The sequence below is a fragment of the Clupea harengus genome, chromosome 17 (assembly GCF_900700415.2).
Source record: "Clupea harengus chromosome 17, Ch_v2.0.2, whole genome shotgun sequence".
Lineage (NCBI taxonomy): Eukaryota > Metazoa > Chordata > Actinopteri > Clupeiformes > Clupeidae > Clupea > Clupea harengus.
Window position 1 is genome coordinate 14,879,046 of NC_045168.1, and position 20,812 is coordinate 14,899,857.

At 48.7% G+C, this 20,812-nt stretch overlaps 1 protein-coding gene across 1 annotated transcript in view; it reads right to left on the reverse strand.

Moving 5' to 3' along the window:
* Positions 1-953: 953 nt before the first annotated feature.
* Positions 954-20,812, reverse strand: part of gli3 (GLI family zinc finger 3) — a 129,805-nt gene continuing 109,946 nt past the window's right edge. The window contains exons 10-16 of the mRNA XM_031583572.2: positions 18,836-18,976; positions 10,252-10,401; positions 9,845-10,009; positions 8,821-9,105; positions 6,319-6,482; positions 6,069-6,280; positions 954-5,798 (exon numbers count right to left, since the gene is read on the reverse strand). Of these exons, the coding sequence (XP_031439432.1) occupies positions 3,280-5,798; positions 6,069-6,280; positions 6,319-6,482; positions 8,821-9,105; positions 9,845-10,009; positions 10,252-10,401; positions 18,836-18,976 (3,636 nt within the window). The 3' untranslated portion in view covers positions 954-3,279. The remainder of the gene's footprint in view (positions 5,799-6,068; positions 6,281-6,318; positions 6,483-8,820; positions 9,106-9,844; positions 10,010-10,251; positions 10,402-18,835; positions 18,977-20,812) is intronic.

Here is a 20,812-nt window from a genome sequence, read left to right on the forward strand (position 1 = left end):
TGTTGCCTGGAACATAAAAGATAGGGAATAGCCTACGCGTTGCATACACTGCAACTGCATTTGAAAAGGATACAAGCATATGTTTTTTTAATGCGCCACATAAACTGGGTGTTATAATGCCAGTCATTAAAAAAATATTTGACTTGACTGAGCATGAACTATCAATTCTTTCATGATACTCAACCAAATGACAATTTTCAATCCACTGAAATAAGTGCTTCAGCGACACGTACTTTGGGTGCCGCTTTTACCTGATAAGGTTAACAAACTTTCCTACGGAATTAAGGAAATCAAATGTAAATATAAAGTAACAAATACCAGACAAAATTTGTCTTTATGTTACCTGAATAGAACCTAGAACTTTTTACCCTTTTCGGAATCACCTAAGATAGCGGTGAGATGGGTAAACTACAATTGATTTAGCGTAGTCCAACTCTTATCTCTCAGTGTTTTTACTGATGGACAACATTCATAACTTTTTGCAGACGTGCCTGGAAAAAAAAAGAACGACCTAGATAACTCTCTGAACTAGACAATACAGTCTATTGCTCCTTCTCCACAGCACCCGACCCCCCTCCTTACTAACCAAACTCTCTCTCATTAAGCTAAGGGAAATGTATGACGCTAATGCATGTATGGGTGTATTTGAGAGTATGTGAGGGTCACTACAATATTTGTTTTCCTTTGTAGCGTCTGCGGTATGCCCAGAACCCCCCCCCCCCCCCCCCCCCAGAAATACTACAATGCCCTCTTGTGATTAACGTTGGTATTGCAACGACCAGTGCCGCACCACTGGGTATGTATCGAACATACCTATATCATCACATGAACAAATCCTAATTTATATATAAAAAACATGTCGTATCAATGATTTTATGGATTACACATTATTAAAGCACATTAGGTTTTCATCACAACTCTAACAATCACAGAATAAGCACACCGGAAGTAAGTTTCAGATATAATTTCCTTTTTTATTAAAACCATACAAACATTTGTGGTCAGTTAGAAAAGATCATCAGGGCCCTGTTGGCAATATGGATGTGCTATCTTTTCTCGCCATTCTCAACACGGACCTGGGCCCTGGATCCCTGTTTTTTGTTTTTTTTGTTGTTGTCACTTTTCATTTTTCCTCTTTTTGGCCCATGGTGCCTCCTCAAGTCTGAGCTAAACCTACAGAACGGTTATATATTTACAAGTATAAAAAAACAATCAAATCGAAAAGGCAAGAAATGTGATAACTCAAAGTTTTTAAACAACATTTTAAAATGTTTTTAGTTGATGTTTTCTTTTTTCTAATAAAATGGATCTTATGTGTCATATTCTCCTGACACACACACACACACACACACTCACACACACACACACACACGCACACACACACACAGAGAGTCAGAGAATTCACTGTTTTCCTAAAATCTTTGAACAAATAACTCTTGCTCTGAAAAGCGAAAAAGAAAATACGTAACGCATACAGTATATCATTTTTTATATAAGAACTCACTATGGAAGAGTGGCAGTGATCTGTTTTTTGTTTAGTTTTTTTTGTGTACGTTTTCTAATTTGAACAGGTTGAGATAAGGCACATACCTTACACCCACCCTCAAAACCTCTCCGTTGGGGGTGGGCCATACCATTTTCAAAACAACAATATCATGACACACTGTTACACATCTACAAAACAAATGACTCCGACTATCAGACTGTAAAAGAACACAGCCAATCTGGCAGACAGTACCTACAGTAATTTGCTACAGGATGGTGCTGAAGACTGTACACAAAAACGATATAGATCAATGATAATACTGTTAATAAATCTCTCATTGTGGTATACAAAACTGAACATTTTCGGGCCTACAAAGAAATCTGTGGGATGTTAGTACCATGAAAGAGGTTACAGGAGCAGGAGAGTCCTAAAATCTGTCTCATGTCGCTAGTCACAACAGCTAAATCATAAACTACCAATATGAAGGAAATGGTGACAAAGAAATCAACATCATGATCCAATAACACTCCTGGCTGGAATCACATGACATCTTGTACATGGGCCGTGACAGTGCCGTCTGTTGATGTGCAGTCATGCCACCTGTTCCTCTTCCTGATGCGCCCTGCCCTGCCCTGTGGGTCAAACACAGAGCACACTCTCCCCAAGTCTCTAGAAGATATTTCTGATGATGTACAACGATGGTCCTGATATCAGAAATAGTAAGCATGATTTTTTTTTTTTTTACAATGTGAGAAAAGATCAAAAGTGATATATACAGGTGAGTACATACAAAAAAAGTGATAAATCAAGTAATACACAATTGACCAAAACGCTTCTAAGAGTACCTTTGACGTCAAAATGGCCCTACATATTTGGACTCAATACGTTACTGGAACACTTGCTCAAGTATGCACACTCACACACAAGCACACCACTTGGCGAGGCTTGTAAAATCACTAAAAACACAATCTTTTACGTATTGCGCAAACATAAAAAGTACTAAAACAACAATGTAAAAAAAAAAATGTAAATACCGTATAAAAATGTGACCTAAGCGCCTGCATGTTGTGATATTCGACCCTGTGTTGACCTGCTGATGGTGGGAAGGGGTCGGGGTGGGGGGGTCAAAGTTCTGGATTCAGTGTGGTTGCACCATGTGTATACTACAAGTCATGGTTCTCTCAAGTTACATTGGCACATGAGCTAGCCTACGCACTTAAAAAGACAGTGTGTACATTTCACCATGTGAGCAACATGCATTTATATCAACAGTGTACAGCAAAAAGAACGGAAAAGATACAGTAAACAAACAAACGAAAAGAAACACAAATAGAAAAAAAATAAAAATAAAAATAAAGACAACACACGGAATACTGTTTCAAAGTGATGAGTGAAAGACGAGGCCTCCAATCATCATTATCAAGAGATAGTTTTATAAAAGGGCTTAAAAAATAGCCTTCATTCCACAAATGGAATATATATTTATATATCCTTATATACGTTTGGCATATCTCTGCTGCTATGTGGAATAGACAGAACTTACATCTGCTTGACCAACACTTGGTGTTAACATCCTTTCATAAACCAACAGTCAATAAAAAACATCAACTTTCTTCCTCTGCGTTATTCTTATTTTTAAAAATGTTTATTTTTATAAGATTATGTCCCTTTTAATTTCACCTTTTAAAGCAATTCCTTCCACGTGTGGCCACATAAGGGGGCTTAGGGGGGAGGGAGAGAGAGAAAGAGAGAGAGAGCGAGAGAGTGAGAGAGTGACGGAGAGAGAGAGAGAGCTACTGCATGATCGCCAGGAAGCGGCTCTCTTGGGCGAGGGTGGAGAGGAGTGAGCTCATGTCGCCGATGGCCATGTTGTTCACCCCGGAGGGCACACTGGCGAAGGCGGCTGAGGCACGAGGGGTGGTGAGGCGAGAGGAGGTCCGCGACATGCCCTGGAACACGCTGGCACTGATGACGTCCGACACCAGGCTGCCTTGGTCGAAGTTGTCCTCCAGGATGGGGGTGAAGTCCAGGCCCACGTTGTCAAGGACCTCGCAGCTGGGGCTACCGTCCACCGTGCTGGTCACCTGGTCCGCTCCGGGGGACAGGAGAGGGGCAGAGGGAGCGTCTGATTGAGCCCCGGGCGGAGATGCTTGGGTCTCTATCAGGCACCGCTCCCGTTCCTCTGTGCTGGGCAAGGACAGCGGCTTGGCCTCAGACGGGTCAAAGGCCTCTCTACAGTCTCCAAACCCTGGCTGGAAGAAGCCTGCTTGTCGTTGCTGCTGCTGCTGCTGCTGCAGTGAAGAGCAGGAGCTGGCCTGGTCCTGAGCTTCTATCTTCAGTCCGGAGATGTGTCCAGCCAGTGAGCAGTGTGCCGTGCTGCCATTTCTGGAGCTGTGCTGCGGCTGCTGCTGGCAGGAGCCGACGTGATTACCACCGGTCAGGTGCTGCTGGGGTCTGGTGGAGCTTCTACAGCTGCTGCCGTTTGGTTGGAGACTCGCGGGTGGGTGTGGACGCAGCAGTGACCCGTGAGAGAGGCCATCCTGAGAGGACCTCTGGAGAAGCAGGTTGTTCCCGATCAGCTGTGCCGCGGGCTGACTGGGCTGGAAGTGCTGCTGTTGCTGCTGCTGCTGTCCACAGCTCTGCCGGATTGGACCAAGGGAAATCTGGGAGAAGTCAGGCGCTCTTCCGAAGACCTGCGTGCTCGAGCTGTTCCTCCGGCTCTCTAGACAGGACGCGTTTGATGACTCGGACTTGACGCCGGCGTTCAACTGGCATGCCTGGAGCTGAGGGAGCCTGGACGCGGAGGACCTGCGGGAGGAACTCAGACTACAGATTGGATACCTGTAGCTGTTGATGGGATTCGCCGACCCCGTGTCACCCCCTCGGGGCTGAGCGAAGAGATCAGCAGGGAGCTGAGACTGCTGCTGCTGCTGCACCACCATGTTGCCAAACTGGCCAAACGGACTCCGGCCGGCCACCACGCCGCGCTCCGACCACCTTCCGCAGGGCTGCTGGGCCGGCTGCTGCCTGGCGGGGGACAGGTGTGCGCTCCCTGAGCTCACCTCATTCCACTGGATGGGCTGCTCGTCGCCGCCGATGCCCTCTCCTTCTGCGGCCTGCTGCTGCTGCTGACCCGCTGGGTTCACCTGGAGAAGGTCTACGTCACCCCCGGTGCCATTATTATGAGGAAGGTGGAGGTCCCCGTTGTGGTTCTGCGACTGCCGATACAAAGCCTCTTGCTCCTGGGAGCGAATGTACTGCAATAGGTCATCGGGTAGCATGTCTTCATATCCCAGCAGCAGGCCTCCGTCGTCCTCCATGGCCAGGTCCTCCAGCGCCGAATGCTCCTCTATTCTGGGGGGACACGGGGAGTGCAGGCTGCGCTGCAGGTTCCCTTCGGAGCGAGTGTGGTGGTGGTGGTGCAGACTCACGTGTCTGGCCTCTCCCTGGTGGATGTGCTGGTTGGAGAGGGGCGGTAAGGGGTGCATGTTGTTGAGGCTGCTGAAGTGCAGCATCTGATGCAGGCCGCCGTCGGGGTCCTGCGTGTGCACAGTCCGTACGGGGTCGCTGGCTCGTCTGTTGGTGCTCAGCATGCCCTCCCCTGGGTAGAGCCCCCTGTGGCGGTAGCTATTATGCGTGCTGTAACCATTGGCACTTCCATCGCTGCAGCGGCGCGGTCTGACCAGCGGGGGCAGTGGAGGGTTGCTCCCATCCTGTGCGTCTCCCATCAGAGGCATGCGGGAGCGCAGGCTCGCGGGCTCCATGTTGGGCAGTGGCGTCGGGGGAGGTCCACCCGTGGCGGCGGCATACTTGGCCTTTAGGTGGTAGTGCTGCGCCGGCGTGAGGCTCAGAACACCTCCTCCTCTGGACCCACCACCTCCTCCCGAACCCCTGTGACCTCCCCCGCCCCCGTCTCCTCCTCCTCCTCCTCCGACACCCCATCCGACCCCAGGCATGGCTCCTCCGCCCATGCTACTCCCGCCGCCGTGATGGCTGGCCTCACTGGAGCGGCGCGAGGCGTCGGTGGAGATGGGGTCGTAGGAGTCGGTGGAGCTCAGGTTGTGGCGGCAGCGGTGGGTGTTCACCTCCGACTGCGAGGCCTGGCTGGAGCGGCGGCTGGAGAAGCAGGGCGAGATGCCGGAGGAGCGGCGGCTGCAGGTCAGGTAGCCCGTGCTGGCCGCGCTCTCGTTGCTGTCCCGCCGCCCCTTGCCCAGCAGGCTGAGCACCGTCAGCTCCGTCCCGCACGTCTCGGGACAGATGGCAGGCTGGGGTAGAGTGACCCCTCGGTAATCACCGTGGCCCAGGCACGAACCTGAGGGAGGGGAGAGAGAGAGAGGACGGGTTACATCAGAGAGAAGGACATTGAATAGCTGCTTTGTTCTGTGCTTTGATACGTTTGTTGAGCCTCTCTGGAGGATCAGAATGATGAAATATCAGGAAGTGATGTCAAAGCTAGTCTAAAAGTAGCAATTTGAAAAAAAAAGTAGCAATCAGTGCTAATCAAATTCCAATTCCACTGCTGCCCTTGTCATCATGTAGCGTAGCGTAGCATAGCGTACACACATTTCTGCAGGGCCCTTACCCTTCCCCAGGATGGTGGGCAGGCTGTGGCCTTTGACTGGGGGCATGGGGGATAGGTGCGCCAGGCCGGCCGGGGCGGCGTTCACCTGCCGGAGCCGCTCCATCTTCACCTGCTCCATCCAGCGGAGCGGCCGGCCCACGCTGCGCCGAGCCTGCAGTGCCAGCGTTGCCGTGGACACCGTGGCGTCCATGATGAGGGCCTGGTTCTGGTCCATGTCGTCGTCCTCGTCCTCCTCCTCCAGCTCCCCCCCCCCTCCTCCTCCTCCTCGTCTTCCTCGTCCCCCCGGGCACGCTCCCCCTCCCCCTGCAGCCGCACGGCGCTCACAACAAGCTGGACTCCACGGCCGGGAGGGCCGCCGCCGGGGGACTGCTCACCGCCGCATGCAGACTGACCGCCAGGGCTTGGCTGAGACGTCTGGAGAGGGCAGAAGAGGACCAGACAAAGGGAGGAAACCGCAGAAGGAAAAGAAGGAAGGAAAGGAGAGTTATGAAAGAGGAGGAAAGGTGAGAGAATGAGAAAAAAGGAAAGAGGGAGGAGATAAAGGGGGCGTTAATCAACGGACATAACACACATTTCACATTCAGAATGCATTAATCCACGGACATAACACACATTTCACATTCAGAATGCATTAATCCACGGACATAACACACATTTCACATTCAGAATGCATTAATCAACGGACATAACACACATTTCACATTCAGAATGCATTAAACAACGGACGTAACACACATTTCACATTCATAATGCATTAATCCACGGACATAACACACATTTCACATTCATAATCTATTTTATTACTGTACAAACATCCATGCAACAGGAACTGAAAAAAACAGTTTAAGAATATTATGCCCATATGAATGTCTTATGACAACAGAACACACCACAATGGCAAAACATATGTATGATGTCCAACGACAATATTTATGATGTGTACTTTCAAATGATTTCTTGCAGAGTAAGCGGCTGCCCAGACAAATACCTAACGGGTGATACGGCTGATAAGCACTTAGTCACTTAAATATTTGTCAGGACATGCTGTTGAATAACTCTTTAATTAGCTGTCCCTTCCTTCAGACGTGCTGATTTGCTCAACATCAATTTGCTGTGTCTTTTCTGTCTAAATAAAGCATTCAATCTTACACACACACACGCACACCCACAAACACACACGCACGCACACACACACACACACACACACACACACACTCACGAGCACAGACACACACACACGCACAAACACACACACACACACGAGCACAGACACACACACACGCACAAACACACACACACACACACACACACAAGCACAGACACACACACACACACACACACGAGCACAGACACACACACACACACACACACACACACATGCACATAAAACTGTAATGGGGCACAGTGAGTCTCTAAACAGTGCACACAAGAGAAAGAGGCAGACGTTTTTTGTTCTATTTTCAGAAAACAATGCTGAACAAACAATGCTGTTTTGTCAGACCAGACGGGCCCTAATTGGGCTGCTCTCCCTGGTGGAACTATATGATGGTCTGCAGAAGCGAAAGAGCGCGCGAGAGAGAACGAAAGAAAGACAGAAAGAAAGAAAGGAAGAAAGAAAGAAGAAAGAGTGCTACTGTTTCAGACTTCCACTCCTTCACCTCTGCTCTCGTCCTGAGGAGAAAGACCTCTCTCACCCTCCTCTCACCCTCCTCTCTTTCTCAGCCTCAGTCTGTCATTCACATCCATACAGCAGCTCTCCCTGCCAGCCTCACCCACACCTGCTCTCTCCTCCTTACGCCAGGGCAGCCCTTTTTCAGGGGCAGGGATGGAGCACACGGACACACAGCACTATGGTGTAACGACAAGATGGGGGTAGCATGATCACAAACGATGACAAGACGAGCTAATGGGATCTAACTAGAGTGGAGCGGCCTCGCCGCGGCGTCTCAATGGCGTGAGCGAGAGGTGGGTTTGAGCAGGCAGATGGTACATGACGAGCCACGAGAGTGGAGACGGGTGAATGGACAGCACTCTCACCTGATTACCCACTGTCCTTAGAAAGGCAGGGGGAGTTAATGCATGAGGCATTAGATAGGAGAGAAATTCAGTTATTACACCGGCAAGGCAGAGCAGAGCAGAGATCAAAAGCACACATCCTGTTACTCGTGTCTCATCTCGTGTCACACAGACGGGAAAGCGTTGGTTAGAAGACCTACTTCAGAGGGGGAAGAGAGCTATCTGGACACTGCACTACACTACAGCTACCTGCTAACACATGTTCCTCAGAGTTTGACTGTCTTTTTGACAAATGGTAGTTGAACAGGGGGTTGAGATTTGAGGAATGTCCTACGAAGTTTAATGCAATCAGCTGATAGTACCACTGTGTGACGGCCAACCTCTAGATCTGCTAGACTTGGGCCTGTGTGGTGATGTACTGACATGTTCTGTGTGGTGAGGTACTGACATGTTCTGTGTGGTGATGTACTGACACGTTCTGTGTGGTGATGTACTGACACGTTCTGTGTGGTGATGTACTGACATGTTCTGTGAATGGAGATCAGAACCTTTATTTATCCATTTGCTATGATGTAGTTCTATTATTTTGGCACCTTGCTGTGGGCTCCATTGCGGTACATTACATACTTCAAAGACATTGAAATGAACTAGAGGGGATCTACGGCACCAATAGCTGTTGCTGATGTGAATCAGAGGTCGGAGGTCAAACTGTGATGTGTCTTGAAAAGGGGCTCACCATGGGCTTCTCCGACTTGATAGACTTGACCTGCAGACATTCGTCCTGTTTCGAGGTAGCATGGTTGTAGTCCCTTTGGTCTGCAAACCCCAGTTGCCCCGGCGACCTGCCCTGGCCGTTGCTGCCCGGCTCTCGAGGCTGAGGTGGAGGCCGGGGGTAGGCGTCGCCGCGCTGCTTCTTGGTGACGTGGGCCTCGGGGCCGTGCACGGTCTTCACGTGTTTCCGTAGCGAGCTGGGGTCCGTGTAGCGCTTAGTGCAGCCAGGGATCTTACACACGTACGGTTTCTGTGGGAGAGAGGGTGGGTGAATGGGCATGTGGAGGGGATGCTAGTCTACAAGAACAGTCTGGATAAGCAACACACAGCACAGTTAAAGAGTAGTCTACAAGAACAGTCAGGATAAGCAACACACAGCACAGTTAAAGAGTAGTCTACAAGAACAGTCAGGATAAGCAACACACAGCACAGTTAAAGAGTAGTCTACAAGAACAGTCAGGATAAGCAACACACAGCACAGTTAAAGAGTAGTCTACAAGAACAGTCAGGATAAGCAACACACAGGACATTTAAAGAGTAGTCTACAAGAACAGTCAGGATACGCAACACACAGCACATTTAAAGAGTAGTCTACAAGAACAGTCAGGATAAGCAACACACAGCACAGTTAAAGAATAGTCTACGAGAACAGTCTGGATAAGCAACACACAGCACATTTAAAGAGTAGTCTACGAGAACAGTCAGGATAAGCAACACACAGCACAGTTAAAGAGTAGTCTACGAGAACAGTCAGGATAAGCAACACACAGCACATTTAAAGAGTAGTCTACAAGAACAGTCAGGATAAGCAACACACAGCACAGTTAAAGAGTTACAGTGAGAACGCCTTGGATTATGGCTGTTTGTGCCCATGTGAGTGTGTTCCAATAATGCATGCAAGTGTGTTTCAGAAACACACATATATAAGGACAGGTGTGTGTGTGATTTATTGATGTGAGTGTGCATCATGTGAATGTTATGGGTTTTACCTCATTGGAGTGTGTGCGGTTCTGGTGTTTGGCACGGTCGGAGGCGTTGGAGAAAGCTTTGTTGCAACCCTCATGCTCACACACATATGGCTTCTCTCCAGTGTGTGAGCGCAGGTGGGTCTTCAGGTTCTCCAGGCGGGAGTAGGCTTTAGCGCAGCCCTCAAACTGCACACATACAAAGAAGTCACATTTGGAAAACCGCTTTTTTTTTACCTCAGATTTCTTTATATTAAATGCATACAAACTATCAAATATTCTGATCTCCAGGACTATATCGTTTCACTTAGTCACCTGTTTGTTCATCTATTGCTAATATACGTTCACATGTTTCGCTCCAACTATATAGTTTATGACTTAAATGTTGATGTTTGAGTGCTGTAGTGAATGCTGGGAAATGTAGTTCTTACGGTGCACTTGTGAGGCTTCTCTCCAGTGTGCCGTCTCATGTGAACTACAAGCATGTACTGGGCTTTGAAGGGCTTCTGCTCCCGGGAACAGTCCACCCAGCGGCAAACAAACTCCTTCTTCTCCCCGTGGATGTGGTCATTATTAATGTGCTGTGAATGGAAGGAAGGGAGACCACAGGTGAGCAAAATCATACACACATACACACAAGAGAAGAAACACATTTAAATTACTTTTTCAAATCCAAAACACATTCATTAACCCTGTATTTTTGCGATATCTCTATTCTTTCCTGATCCCTTAATGGTCCTAGTGTAATATCTCAGAATACCACAAGGGGGCTTCATGCTCAGTGAGCTTAGAGACAGAGCCAGTATAGGTTTGGCTCCGTAACACATTCCGAAGACAGTATATAAATGTTAAGTTTTATTCCTCTCTACGAAATTTGAACTGTATTAATGTGTGTCACAATGACATGTCCTTGAGTTGTCAGCGCATAAAATGTATAGACTAAGATGGCTAAGAAGAAGTAAGTTTAGATCTGGAAGAAGCATTAGTTTCACCAACAGACCATTCAAGCCACAACCAAGGAACCATTCTAGGACTTAAAAAAGCACTGGCAGCTAAAATTAATTATAATCATATTTTTTGTTATTTCATTTTTTCTTTCATTTCTTCTTTTCCTTTTTTTTCTTTCTCCAAAACATTCCTTCCTTCTTTCTTAAAAACATCTTTCCCACCTTCACACATTTATTCATCCATGAATATTACAGACTATCACTTTTTGTCATCTCTCTTTCTCTCCCTCCTTCTCTCTCTCTCTCTCCCCCCCTTCCTTCTCTCCGGCTGCATTTGTAGTGTCAGGCATAAAGCAGGCTTGTGAGTCTCAGTGTCCAATCTGAACGGGATTTCAAATAAAACCCTGTCACTCGCCATCATCTCGGGCCTCTGCCCCACCATGACATGTGCTGACAGTTGTGCTGCCGTGGCAACTTCCAATCTGAGGCTTAGAGGGGAGGGAGGGGGGAGGTGACGGGGGTGGGAGAAGGAAATCAAAAGTTCTGTGGAAATCAGCTCAAACACCAGGGCTTTACTCCTGCAGCCGGGCCTCATATCAGGAGAGACTCACCACTCTCTCTTCCCCTCTCCCTCTCTCCCTCTCTTCCTCTCTCTCTCTTACTCCCTGTGCAATCTACCTCCTCTATTTACTTCCTCTCCTCTTCTACAGTTGTGTACACACAAGCTCTCTCTCTCTCTTTCTCTCTCTCACTCTCTCTCTCACTCACTCACACATACACACAAACTCCCATGCTTACCAAATCTCACTTATAAATTCCTTTTTTCAGTTCCGTCTAAAACACTGACAGACACAATGACTACAGAGAAGTGAAAAGCACATAGGGTCATATTAAAAGCAACTGTATGCACACACACACGCACGCACGCACACACACACGCACACACACACACACACACACACACACACACACACACACACACACACACACACACACACACACACACACACACACACACACACACACACACACACACACACACACACACACACACACACACACACACAGAAACACTTATGAACTTGCACGTGCACACAGAGACTTGTAGAATGTTCGTTCTACACAACATCTGGACTCCTCACAAAGGCAACAGTGTGGGCCTCCTCTCCCTCTCTCTCTTAGAGATGCCTTTCAGAGGGAGACAGACACAATATCCTGACCGAGGGGAACTCATAAAATGACATTCCTGAGCCCGCGGAGGGAGACCCCTGCCTGAGGGGTGTAGTATAGAGTGTGAAGTATGGAGACAAACATAGAGACAATAAAACAGAAAGAGAGAGAGAAAGAGAGAGAGAAAGAAAGAGAGAGATGAGAGAGAGAGAGAAAGAAAGAAAGAGAGATGAGAGAGAGAGAAAGAAAGAAAGAGAGAGAGATGAGAGGCCAGTGGATGATAGGTGTAGAGAGAGATAGCTGCGAGTAGCAGTCTGTGCGCTTGCATGCATTTCAGAGTCTGTATGCATAAGTATGTGAGTGTGTGTGTGTGTGTGTGTGTGTGTGTGCGCGTGTGCGTGTGCGTGCGTGTGCGTGCGTGTGTGTGTGTGTGTGCGTGTGTGTGCGTGTGTGTGTGTGTGTGTGTGTGAGAGAGTGTGTGTGTGTGTGTGTGTATTTGTGCATATGTATGCACTGGAGAGAGCAAGTGAAATAAGCAATGAGGAAGAAAGATGGACACAGCGAGAGAGACAGAGAATGAGGACTCTTTAGAGAGGCAGAGGGAGAGAGCTTTGCCTTGCATCATACATGCAGAGAGAGTGAGGGGAAGAGAGAGAGAGAGTGAGGGGAAGAGAGAGGCCGGAGATAAGTGTGACGGGGGGAAGAAGGTTGGAGAGACAGGTGGATCGAGAGAAGAGAGAGGGGTGCAAGAGAGAGAGAGAGAGAGAGGTGCCTCATCGGCCATTCCTCTTCATGACACAAAGACATGCCGCCTCAGTCACCCTGTCACCTCTCTGCGCCGCTTTCATGGCTTGAAGGCGCACCCCAAAAAACTTTGGGGCTGTGTGTCTGTGTGCATATTGTGGAAGTGTGTGTGTGTGTGTGTGTGTGTGTGTGTGTGTGTGTCTGTGTGTCTGTGTGCATACTGTGGAAGTGTGTGTGTGTGTGTCTGTGTGCATACTGTGGAAGTGTGTGTGTCTGTGTGCATACTGTGGACGTGTGTCTGTGTGACTGGCATCCACAACTAATCCTTCGCTCCAGCTCTGTCCTGGGTGCCGAATGAAAAGCACCAGGCCTTCCAGCGGTGGTAGCCTTGGGTCAAACAATGGCGTTACTCTGGGATGTGTGTGTGTGTGTGAGTGTGAGTGTGTTTGTGTGTGTGTGTCTTTCAGCTGTGGTAGCCCTGGGTCAAACAATGGCGTTACTCTGGGAGGACCAACTGATGCTGAGTCACAACTGACTGGTCAGAGACTTATTACCTCAGATAGGGGCTCTGCTTCAGTCACACACACACACACACACACACACACACACACACACACACACACACACACACACACACACACACACACACACACACACACACACACACACACACACACACACACACAAACACACTCACACACACACACACACACACACACACACACACACACACACACACACACACACACACACACACACACACACACTCCTCTGCTTCAGTCACAGCCCCACCATCTGCGGCCATTGATTCTCAGGAGAGGGTGTGTATCGTAACGTACTACTGAGGCCTACTGAGGATCAGCACATGAAGCAACTTTTAATGCAACATGTCAAAAATGATGACAAAAACAAAGAGAAACAGAGAAAACAAAGGGCAGCTTTTGTCAGTAATGTATTTTCAGCAATAGCAGCACATGGCCATTCATTGTGCAATAGCACATGGCCATTCATTGTGCAATGCCTGTTGTGATAACATCTCTACGTGACACTGCCTACAACTGAACCAGGCCATTAGGACACTTCATTTGAAAAGACAAAGGCCTCATTTAAATGTGGTGTTGGCTAGGCTCACATTGGATCATAATATGCCTAAACCCCAAAAGGTTATTAATGGTCAGACTGTCTTTTCACATTCTTCCTTTCACCTATCTCACTGTGAACAGACAGAGAAGAAGCCCAAGGAATAGGGAGCTCCTTCATAAAGTTCCTGTAAGGATCGATACGTTGGGCCCGTGACATGGAAGACAAACTCTCCCTCCCTCCCCGGCACCCTCACCCCCACCTGAGAGACTGGGGGAATCCCAGTGGCACACCATCTGTCTGTGAAGCGCTGCGCTCAATATCCACAGTGAGAGAGAGAGAGAGAGAGCAGAGAGAGAGAGAGAAGAGAAAATGAGTGAGTGATCTGTGTGCAAGTTAGCACACTGCGACTCACGTTCAACAAACGAGCCCAGCGGTGATGAATCTACGGCTCGACCATCTAAACCCCCCCCCCCCCCCCTCCACCCCTCCCTCTCTGACAGGACACAAAAACGAGGGATGATCTGGTAAAATGAGAAAGGGTGGGGGGGAAGCGGAGGCTGGACAGGCGACCTAATGGCTGGATCTAATGGCCATTTTATACAGAATCAATAATCTCCCTGCTGAGAGGGACGGTGGCGGGGCCGTTGCGGAGAGACAGACACACAGGTGCTGATAGCAGAGAGGTGAGCGGAGCGGAGCGGACCGGAGACTAGACGAGACCAGACCAGACGAGCGCAACATTCATCTGCCGGCTTATCGGCCAACAAGTGAGCAAACGCCACAGAGATGGATTTACACAGAGCACAAGCACGAGCACAGGACGAGCACGAGCACGAGCACAGGACGAGAGGGGAGGGAGCCAGCGAGTGTGAATGCTCTGGCCTATTAACACACAACTCTGTTCCACAACGTATATGCTCTACACCGTAACGTAAAAAATGTGCATTCTCACACACACACACACACACACTTGGTAAACAGTTGGTATTTGTCCATTTAAGTTTTGTTTACAATATTTCAATACTGCAATTTCTGAACTCCAGCAGCATGTTGCAACATAAATCACTCCCTCTCACACACACACACACACACACACACACACACACACACATTCCAGAAGATGACTTGGCACTGACACACACACACACACACACACTGCTTCCCACAACCACAGCCAGTCCCGAAGATGCCTTTGCTCCTTTCATGGCTGTCCTGTTGCTGGCCTGTTTTATCCCTCCTTTCAAACGAGTCTCTATTGTGTCCTTCATCAATTTCTGTCTGGGACGAGGATGAGGACGAGGCACTCCATTACAGCCGCGCCGCGCAGCAGCACAGGAGCTGTTTACAAGGCAATCCCAGACAAAACACTGTTGAGCTTTATCAAACATGCACTAATAAATCATACGCTCTTTTGCGACGTCAAAGGCTGGGGCGGTTTTGTGCATAGAATGAAAAAAAGGGAGGAGGAAAAGGAAGGTGAGGGAGGGAGAGAGAGAGGAGGTAATTAGTGAGAGAGTGAGTGGAGAGGAGAGAGAAAGAGGGAGAGAGAGAGAGAGAGAGAGAGAGAGAGAGCGAGAGAGAGAGAGCAAGATGGTGAGAACTGGAGCAAAAGTGGAAGAAGGAGAGACAGAGGGAGAGAGAAAGAGAGAGAAGGATGAGAGAGAGGGAGAGAGAGAGAGGGATGGGACTGAAATTGGCATGTGTAATTCTATGCAGGCTTTTCATCTCAGCGCAAGATACTCCAGACAGATAAGCTGTCTAATCCGCTGCCTGATCAAAAAAAATCTGCATTTTACCAATTAAAGGGGACCTGCCAGCAGTCAGAGTGGGGGTCCTTCTTTCTGCGCCGCCCGAGTTTATCTCTTCACAGCACAGCACAGTACAAGGAGCCGCCGTGCCTCTCTCTCTTAACACACACAGACAGACACACACACATCACGACTACCCTACATCTACCTCACACACACACACAGACACACACAGACACACACAGAAGGTAGTACACTTACAACTCTGCCCTGGGCTCATATCTGGGCTGGGCCATGAGAAGGAGAGGGAGGTGAAGAGGTGTCCTTTCATGACACAAGAACCCTTTCCTCTCACTCACTTTCTCCTTCTTTTCCTCCCCTCCCACTCTCCCTCTCTCTCTCTCTCTCTCTCTTCAACAGTGCACCCCACATATCCCACATTAAAGAAAGCTGCGCCCTTATCTTTTGCTGGGCCCCTTCAGGGCAGAAGGGGTGAGAAGGAAAGAGGGAGAGATAAACAGAAAATATATATATCTTTAAAAAAGATACACAGACACACACACACACACACATACTTTTATAAGGTATGAATAAAGAGGGAATGAAAATGACATTATAAAGTGAGTGAGTGAATGAGGGAGGGAAAGAGTGAGAGTGAGAGTGAGAGAAAGAGGAGGTGAATGAAATGAAATAGAGAGCGAGTGTAAATTGACACCCGCCTGGCTCAGGCAGACTGTGGAGGCCAGATAAGGGCGCTAAATTGCGCAGATGTGATGCTTATCTTATCGCCGGTGCGGAGAGCGCTTAAGTAGGCCTGATAAACGCACGCCACCACGTCATAGAGAATGCTGTTTACACACACACACACGCACACATACACACACACATACACACACACACACACTCATATGATGCACATGCATGTGCACACACATACAAAAAAATCCACACAGCAGGGCTACCTTTAATCAAGGTGAAGCAATGAGGGTGGCATATGTGTGCTGGAGTGTGTGTGTACGTGCATGGGTGTGTGTGTGCGTGTATGTGTACGTGCATGGGTGTGTGTGTGTGTGTGTGTGTGTGTGTGTGTGTGTGTGTGTGTGTGTGTGTGTGTGTGTGCACTTTTGATCTAAAATTAGAGTCCAAAAGAAAAGATAAGAGAACAAGAAGAAACACAAACCTCCAGCATTTAATTATCACATTTAAATGACTAAATTAACTAAATTATGTTATGAAAGCGCTGGTGGAGAGTGTGGGAAACTGACTGCAATAATAATAACTGCATCAGAAATGTTTAAATTCACCTCAAAACAAAATGGTGTGTGTGTGTGTGTGTGTGTGTGTTAGCATGCACACATCTACATACATATATATATGTCTGATCTGAGAGGTCAGGGGAGTTCATTTAAAAATCTCATTTTTTCCCGAGCGGCAAACAGAAGCAGAGGCAATTTTATTTTTTAATTCTGTTTTCCACAGCGATTCGCAGAGACAAGCTGAATTAGTGTGGGGGAGGGGCAGTCCATTGTTTTCATATATGGAAATTCCAGAGCCCCAGAATACCCCCAACTCCCCCCCACCCCCCACCCCCTCCAAACAACACCCCCACTCCCACCCCCTCCGCCAGCGCTCGAGAGAGAGAGAGAGAGAGAGAGAGAGAGAGAGAGAGAGAGAGAGAGAGAGAAGCCACTGTGGTCCAAATACTGTACTTATCCCATTACTGACGGGGGAGAGATAAGAGACTTTTCTCCTCGGCTCCGCTGAATTAGGGGAGAGAGAGCGAGAGCGGCTCTGTAGGCGCGGGGGTTTATTAGCATGGCCACCGCACCAGCACCCGCACCCGCGTCAGCGTGGAGAACGAGGGGAAAATAAAAACACAATAAGCGAAGAGGAGGAGAAAAGAAAAGGACGGAACATGACGACAATGAGAAACACAAAAGCACAACGCCGTTTGGGCCTGTCAGGAGAACAAAAGCAGAGGAAGGAGAGGAAGGAGAGGAAGATGGGTTGATGAAGGGAGGGAAGGGAGGGGTGTCAGAAAGAGAGAGCGAGAGAGAGAGAGAGATTTAGCTCCTGTGTGGTGCTGGCAGTGTGTGTGTGTGTGTGTGTGTGTGTGTGTGTGTGTGTGTGTGTGTGTGTGGAGGAGGATGAGGCTGGGGAAACAGAGGGAGAGGTAAGGAAGTAAGAAGCCACCTGGAGTGAGAACATGGAGGGGTGAGCAAAGAACACGCTTGGAGAACATCCAGGCTGGAAAGGTTTAGTGAGTGTTCTCTCTCTCTCTCACACACACACACACACACACACACACACACACACACACACACACACACACACACACACACACACACACACACACACACACACACACACACAATCTCTCTCTCTTTCCCTCTCTGTCTCTTTTTCCCCAAGCACCCGTTGCCCTCAGAAACAGGGGTAAGAAGTTGTCAAGCTCCTCAACCTTTGAGGCGAGCCCTTCAAACGCGGGAGGCAGCCCAGTCCTCGCCCAGGATATCAATTATAGATAGGGCTGAGCGTGGCCGCCGCGAATTGCCATGTCAGACGGAGGAGAGACAGCCTTGGAGAGCTGAGGATCTTTCTATCAGATGTGTGCTGATGGGGGTGCTGTGTGTGTGTGTGTCTGTGTGTGAGAGAGAGGGAGAGAAGGATAGAGGGAGAGAGCGAGCGAGCTGATGATGGGTTCTTAAAAGGGGACATAGTGGTGTATACCTTCCACAGACAGACCCGGAGCTTTCATGTGCTCCTGTGGAGGTGAGTGTGTGTGTGTGTGTGTGTGTGTGTGTGTGTGTGTGTGTGTGTGTGTGTGTGTGTGCTCCTGTGGGGGTGAGTGGCACTCTGGGTCTGGCCTGTGACTAACCCAACATGTGGGATGGAATGGATCTAGATTTTAGGAGGCGTCTATGGTCAGTGTGACCTTGGGCCCCTTGACACACACACACACACACACACACACACACACACACACACACACACACACACACACACACACACACACACACACACACACACAGCACCACTTCTAAGCTTCTAAGTAGGAAGTCCCCTCAAGCTCTATCAGCTGACACTTAAAGGCCCATGAGATGGCCCCCTCTCCAGCTGCACTGAGATGCTCTAAGTGACCGTCTAGTTCAGAGTCTAGAGTGACCTTCATTCCACAAATGACACACACACACACACCCACACACACACACCCACACACACCCACACACACACACACACACACACACACACACACACACCTTTTCCCCTTCCTTGTTATCACCGCATCACATAACTTTCCCCTCCTGGTCTTAGTTACTCACATGCACCAGTTGTTCCTGGGTGTCAAACTCGCGGCAGCATCCCTCCCAGTGGCAGTTGGTCTCGTACACCACCTCCGGCTCCTGCTTGCCCTCGTCTTTGTCCCCCTCTTCTTTCACCAGCGTCATTCCATCCGGCTGCTCCTGACATGCGGGCAGGGGAGAGAGGAGAGGGGAGAGTGGAGAGAGGAGAGAGGAGAGAGGAGAGTGGAGAGTGGAGAGAGAAGAGAGAGAGGAGAGAGAAGAGAGAAGAGAGGAGAGTGGAGAGAGGAGAGAGAAGAGAGGAGAGAGGAGAGAGAAGAGAGGAGAGAGGAGAGAGGAGAGTGGAAGGTGAGCTTTTATACTCTCATCTGGGAGTTGTGATGTCTGACATGTTTGTTTCTGATAAGAGCTAGCTGCTGAAGGGGAGTTGCTGAAATGTATTGGTGAGCAGGTTGCATGTCTCAAGCTCATCTGCTTAGAGAAGCACAGAATTAAAAAGCCTTATCAGAACTTCACACATTACAGCCCTAGCTGTGGTAATGGAATGTTTCATGAGTTCTACAGGACTTCACACATTACAGCCCTAGCTGTGGTAATGGAATGTTTCATGAGTTCTACAGGGGCAGGAAGAGTAAGTGAAGTAAATGAGAAGACTCTTCTCTCAAGGAAGTCAGACATGAGGGAGAATAGAATTGTTTTAAAACCTGGCGAAGACTTGACATTGTCTACTATGAGTGTGCCAAGAAGGACAATACTAAGCTTGAGGAACAGAGAGGTGAGAGAAGAGACATCCAAGAAATCCAAGGTGGTTGTGTGCCGAAAATATAAACTATCGCTGTGACGACCAAGGAAAATATGTTCCTGATTAAGCAGAGTGATTCTTAGTGTTTCAAGCTGCCTGGACAAGAGGTAGCTTAGCTGCGACTAGTCTTCCTGTAGAGGAACTTGATAAATAGTGGAAGATGTTTTTGTCTCTGCACAGTGAAATTATTCAAACTGTTCCAAAACTTCAACCACTAACACAGCAGCAGACTGTTTATCTTGACTCTTCCAGGAGTGTTAACAGCCTGGAAATGAAAACACGGTTAAGGCTTTGGGTTGCTCGCTGAGGTCTGCCATCTCGAGGCACATGCTATTCCAGTCACATTTCCGTACACCATAAAACTGGGCTCAAGGTCTCATACCACCAAACAGTCGAGGAGTCACTCCCCCTCTCACCCACTCACACGTCCTCCTCTCGGTCGGGTCATTACGCTGCCCATACTTCACTGTCCATGTCAAATACTGTGGGGCTGAGCAGGGCCAGGCCACTGCTCCCTAACACATGGGCCCCCACTTCTAGGCAGAGCTGTAATTAACACGGGCCTCCACGGTGAAGGACACGGACGCACTCTGGCTGTGAGTATATGGGGTGGCTTTGGCTGGACTTGGCCAGGGAGGGAGAACCTGTGGAGCTAAACTCAGAATGCAAGAGTTGAGTGGTTATGATTAAGAGCGAGACGGAAAAAGGGAGAGATCACAATGGATACCTTTGGAAATAGCCCTACTGTGTAATTCTCCCGTGCTTCTATATAACGAACGAGAAGTGAGTGGCGGACAGTGAGAGGGAGAGTGCATCAAGAGGAGGTGAGGGGACGGAGGGATGACTGTGACTCCCTAGTGACAGTAAGACAGAAGCAGGATGGGGTTTGCCTGTGGCGTGCCACTATACTCTAGCCCCGCAGACAGCAGCAATGAGGGGCGAACACATGGAGAGGCCCCATGGAACCATCTGCAGCCTAATTTCTCTTTCGTTGTTCTGCTCTCCTCATTCACTTAGGCATCTGATTAAAAGGAAAACAATTTCCTCCTCGTGCTCCGAAGATCAATGGGGCTTATCGCCTGTGCGGCAGCAGCAACAACGAGCCGCCAGAATGAAACGAGCAAACAAATAGTTTTATACAACGTCACATAATTGGCCCTGGGGCAGCACTGTGTGTGTCTGCATCTATTTATGCA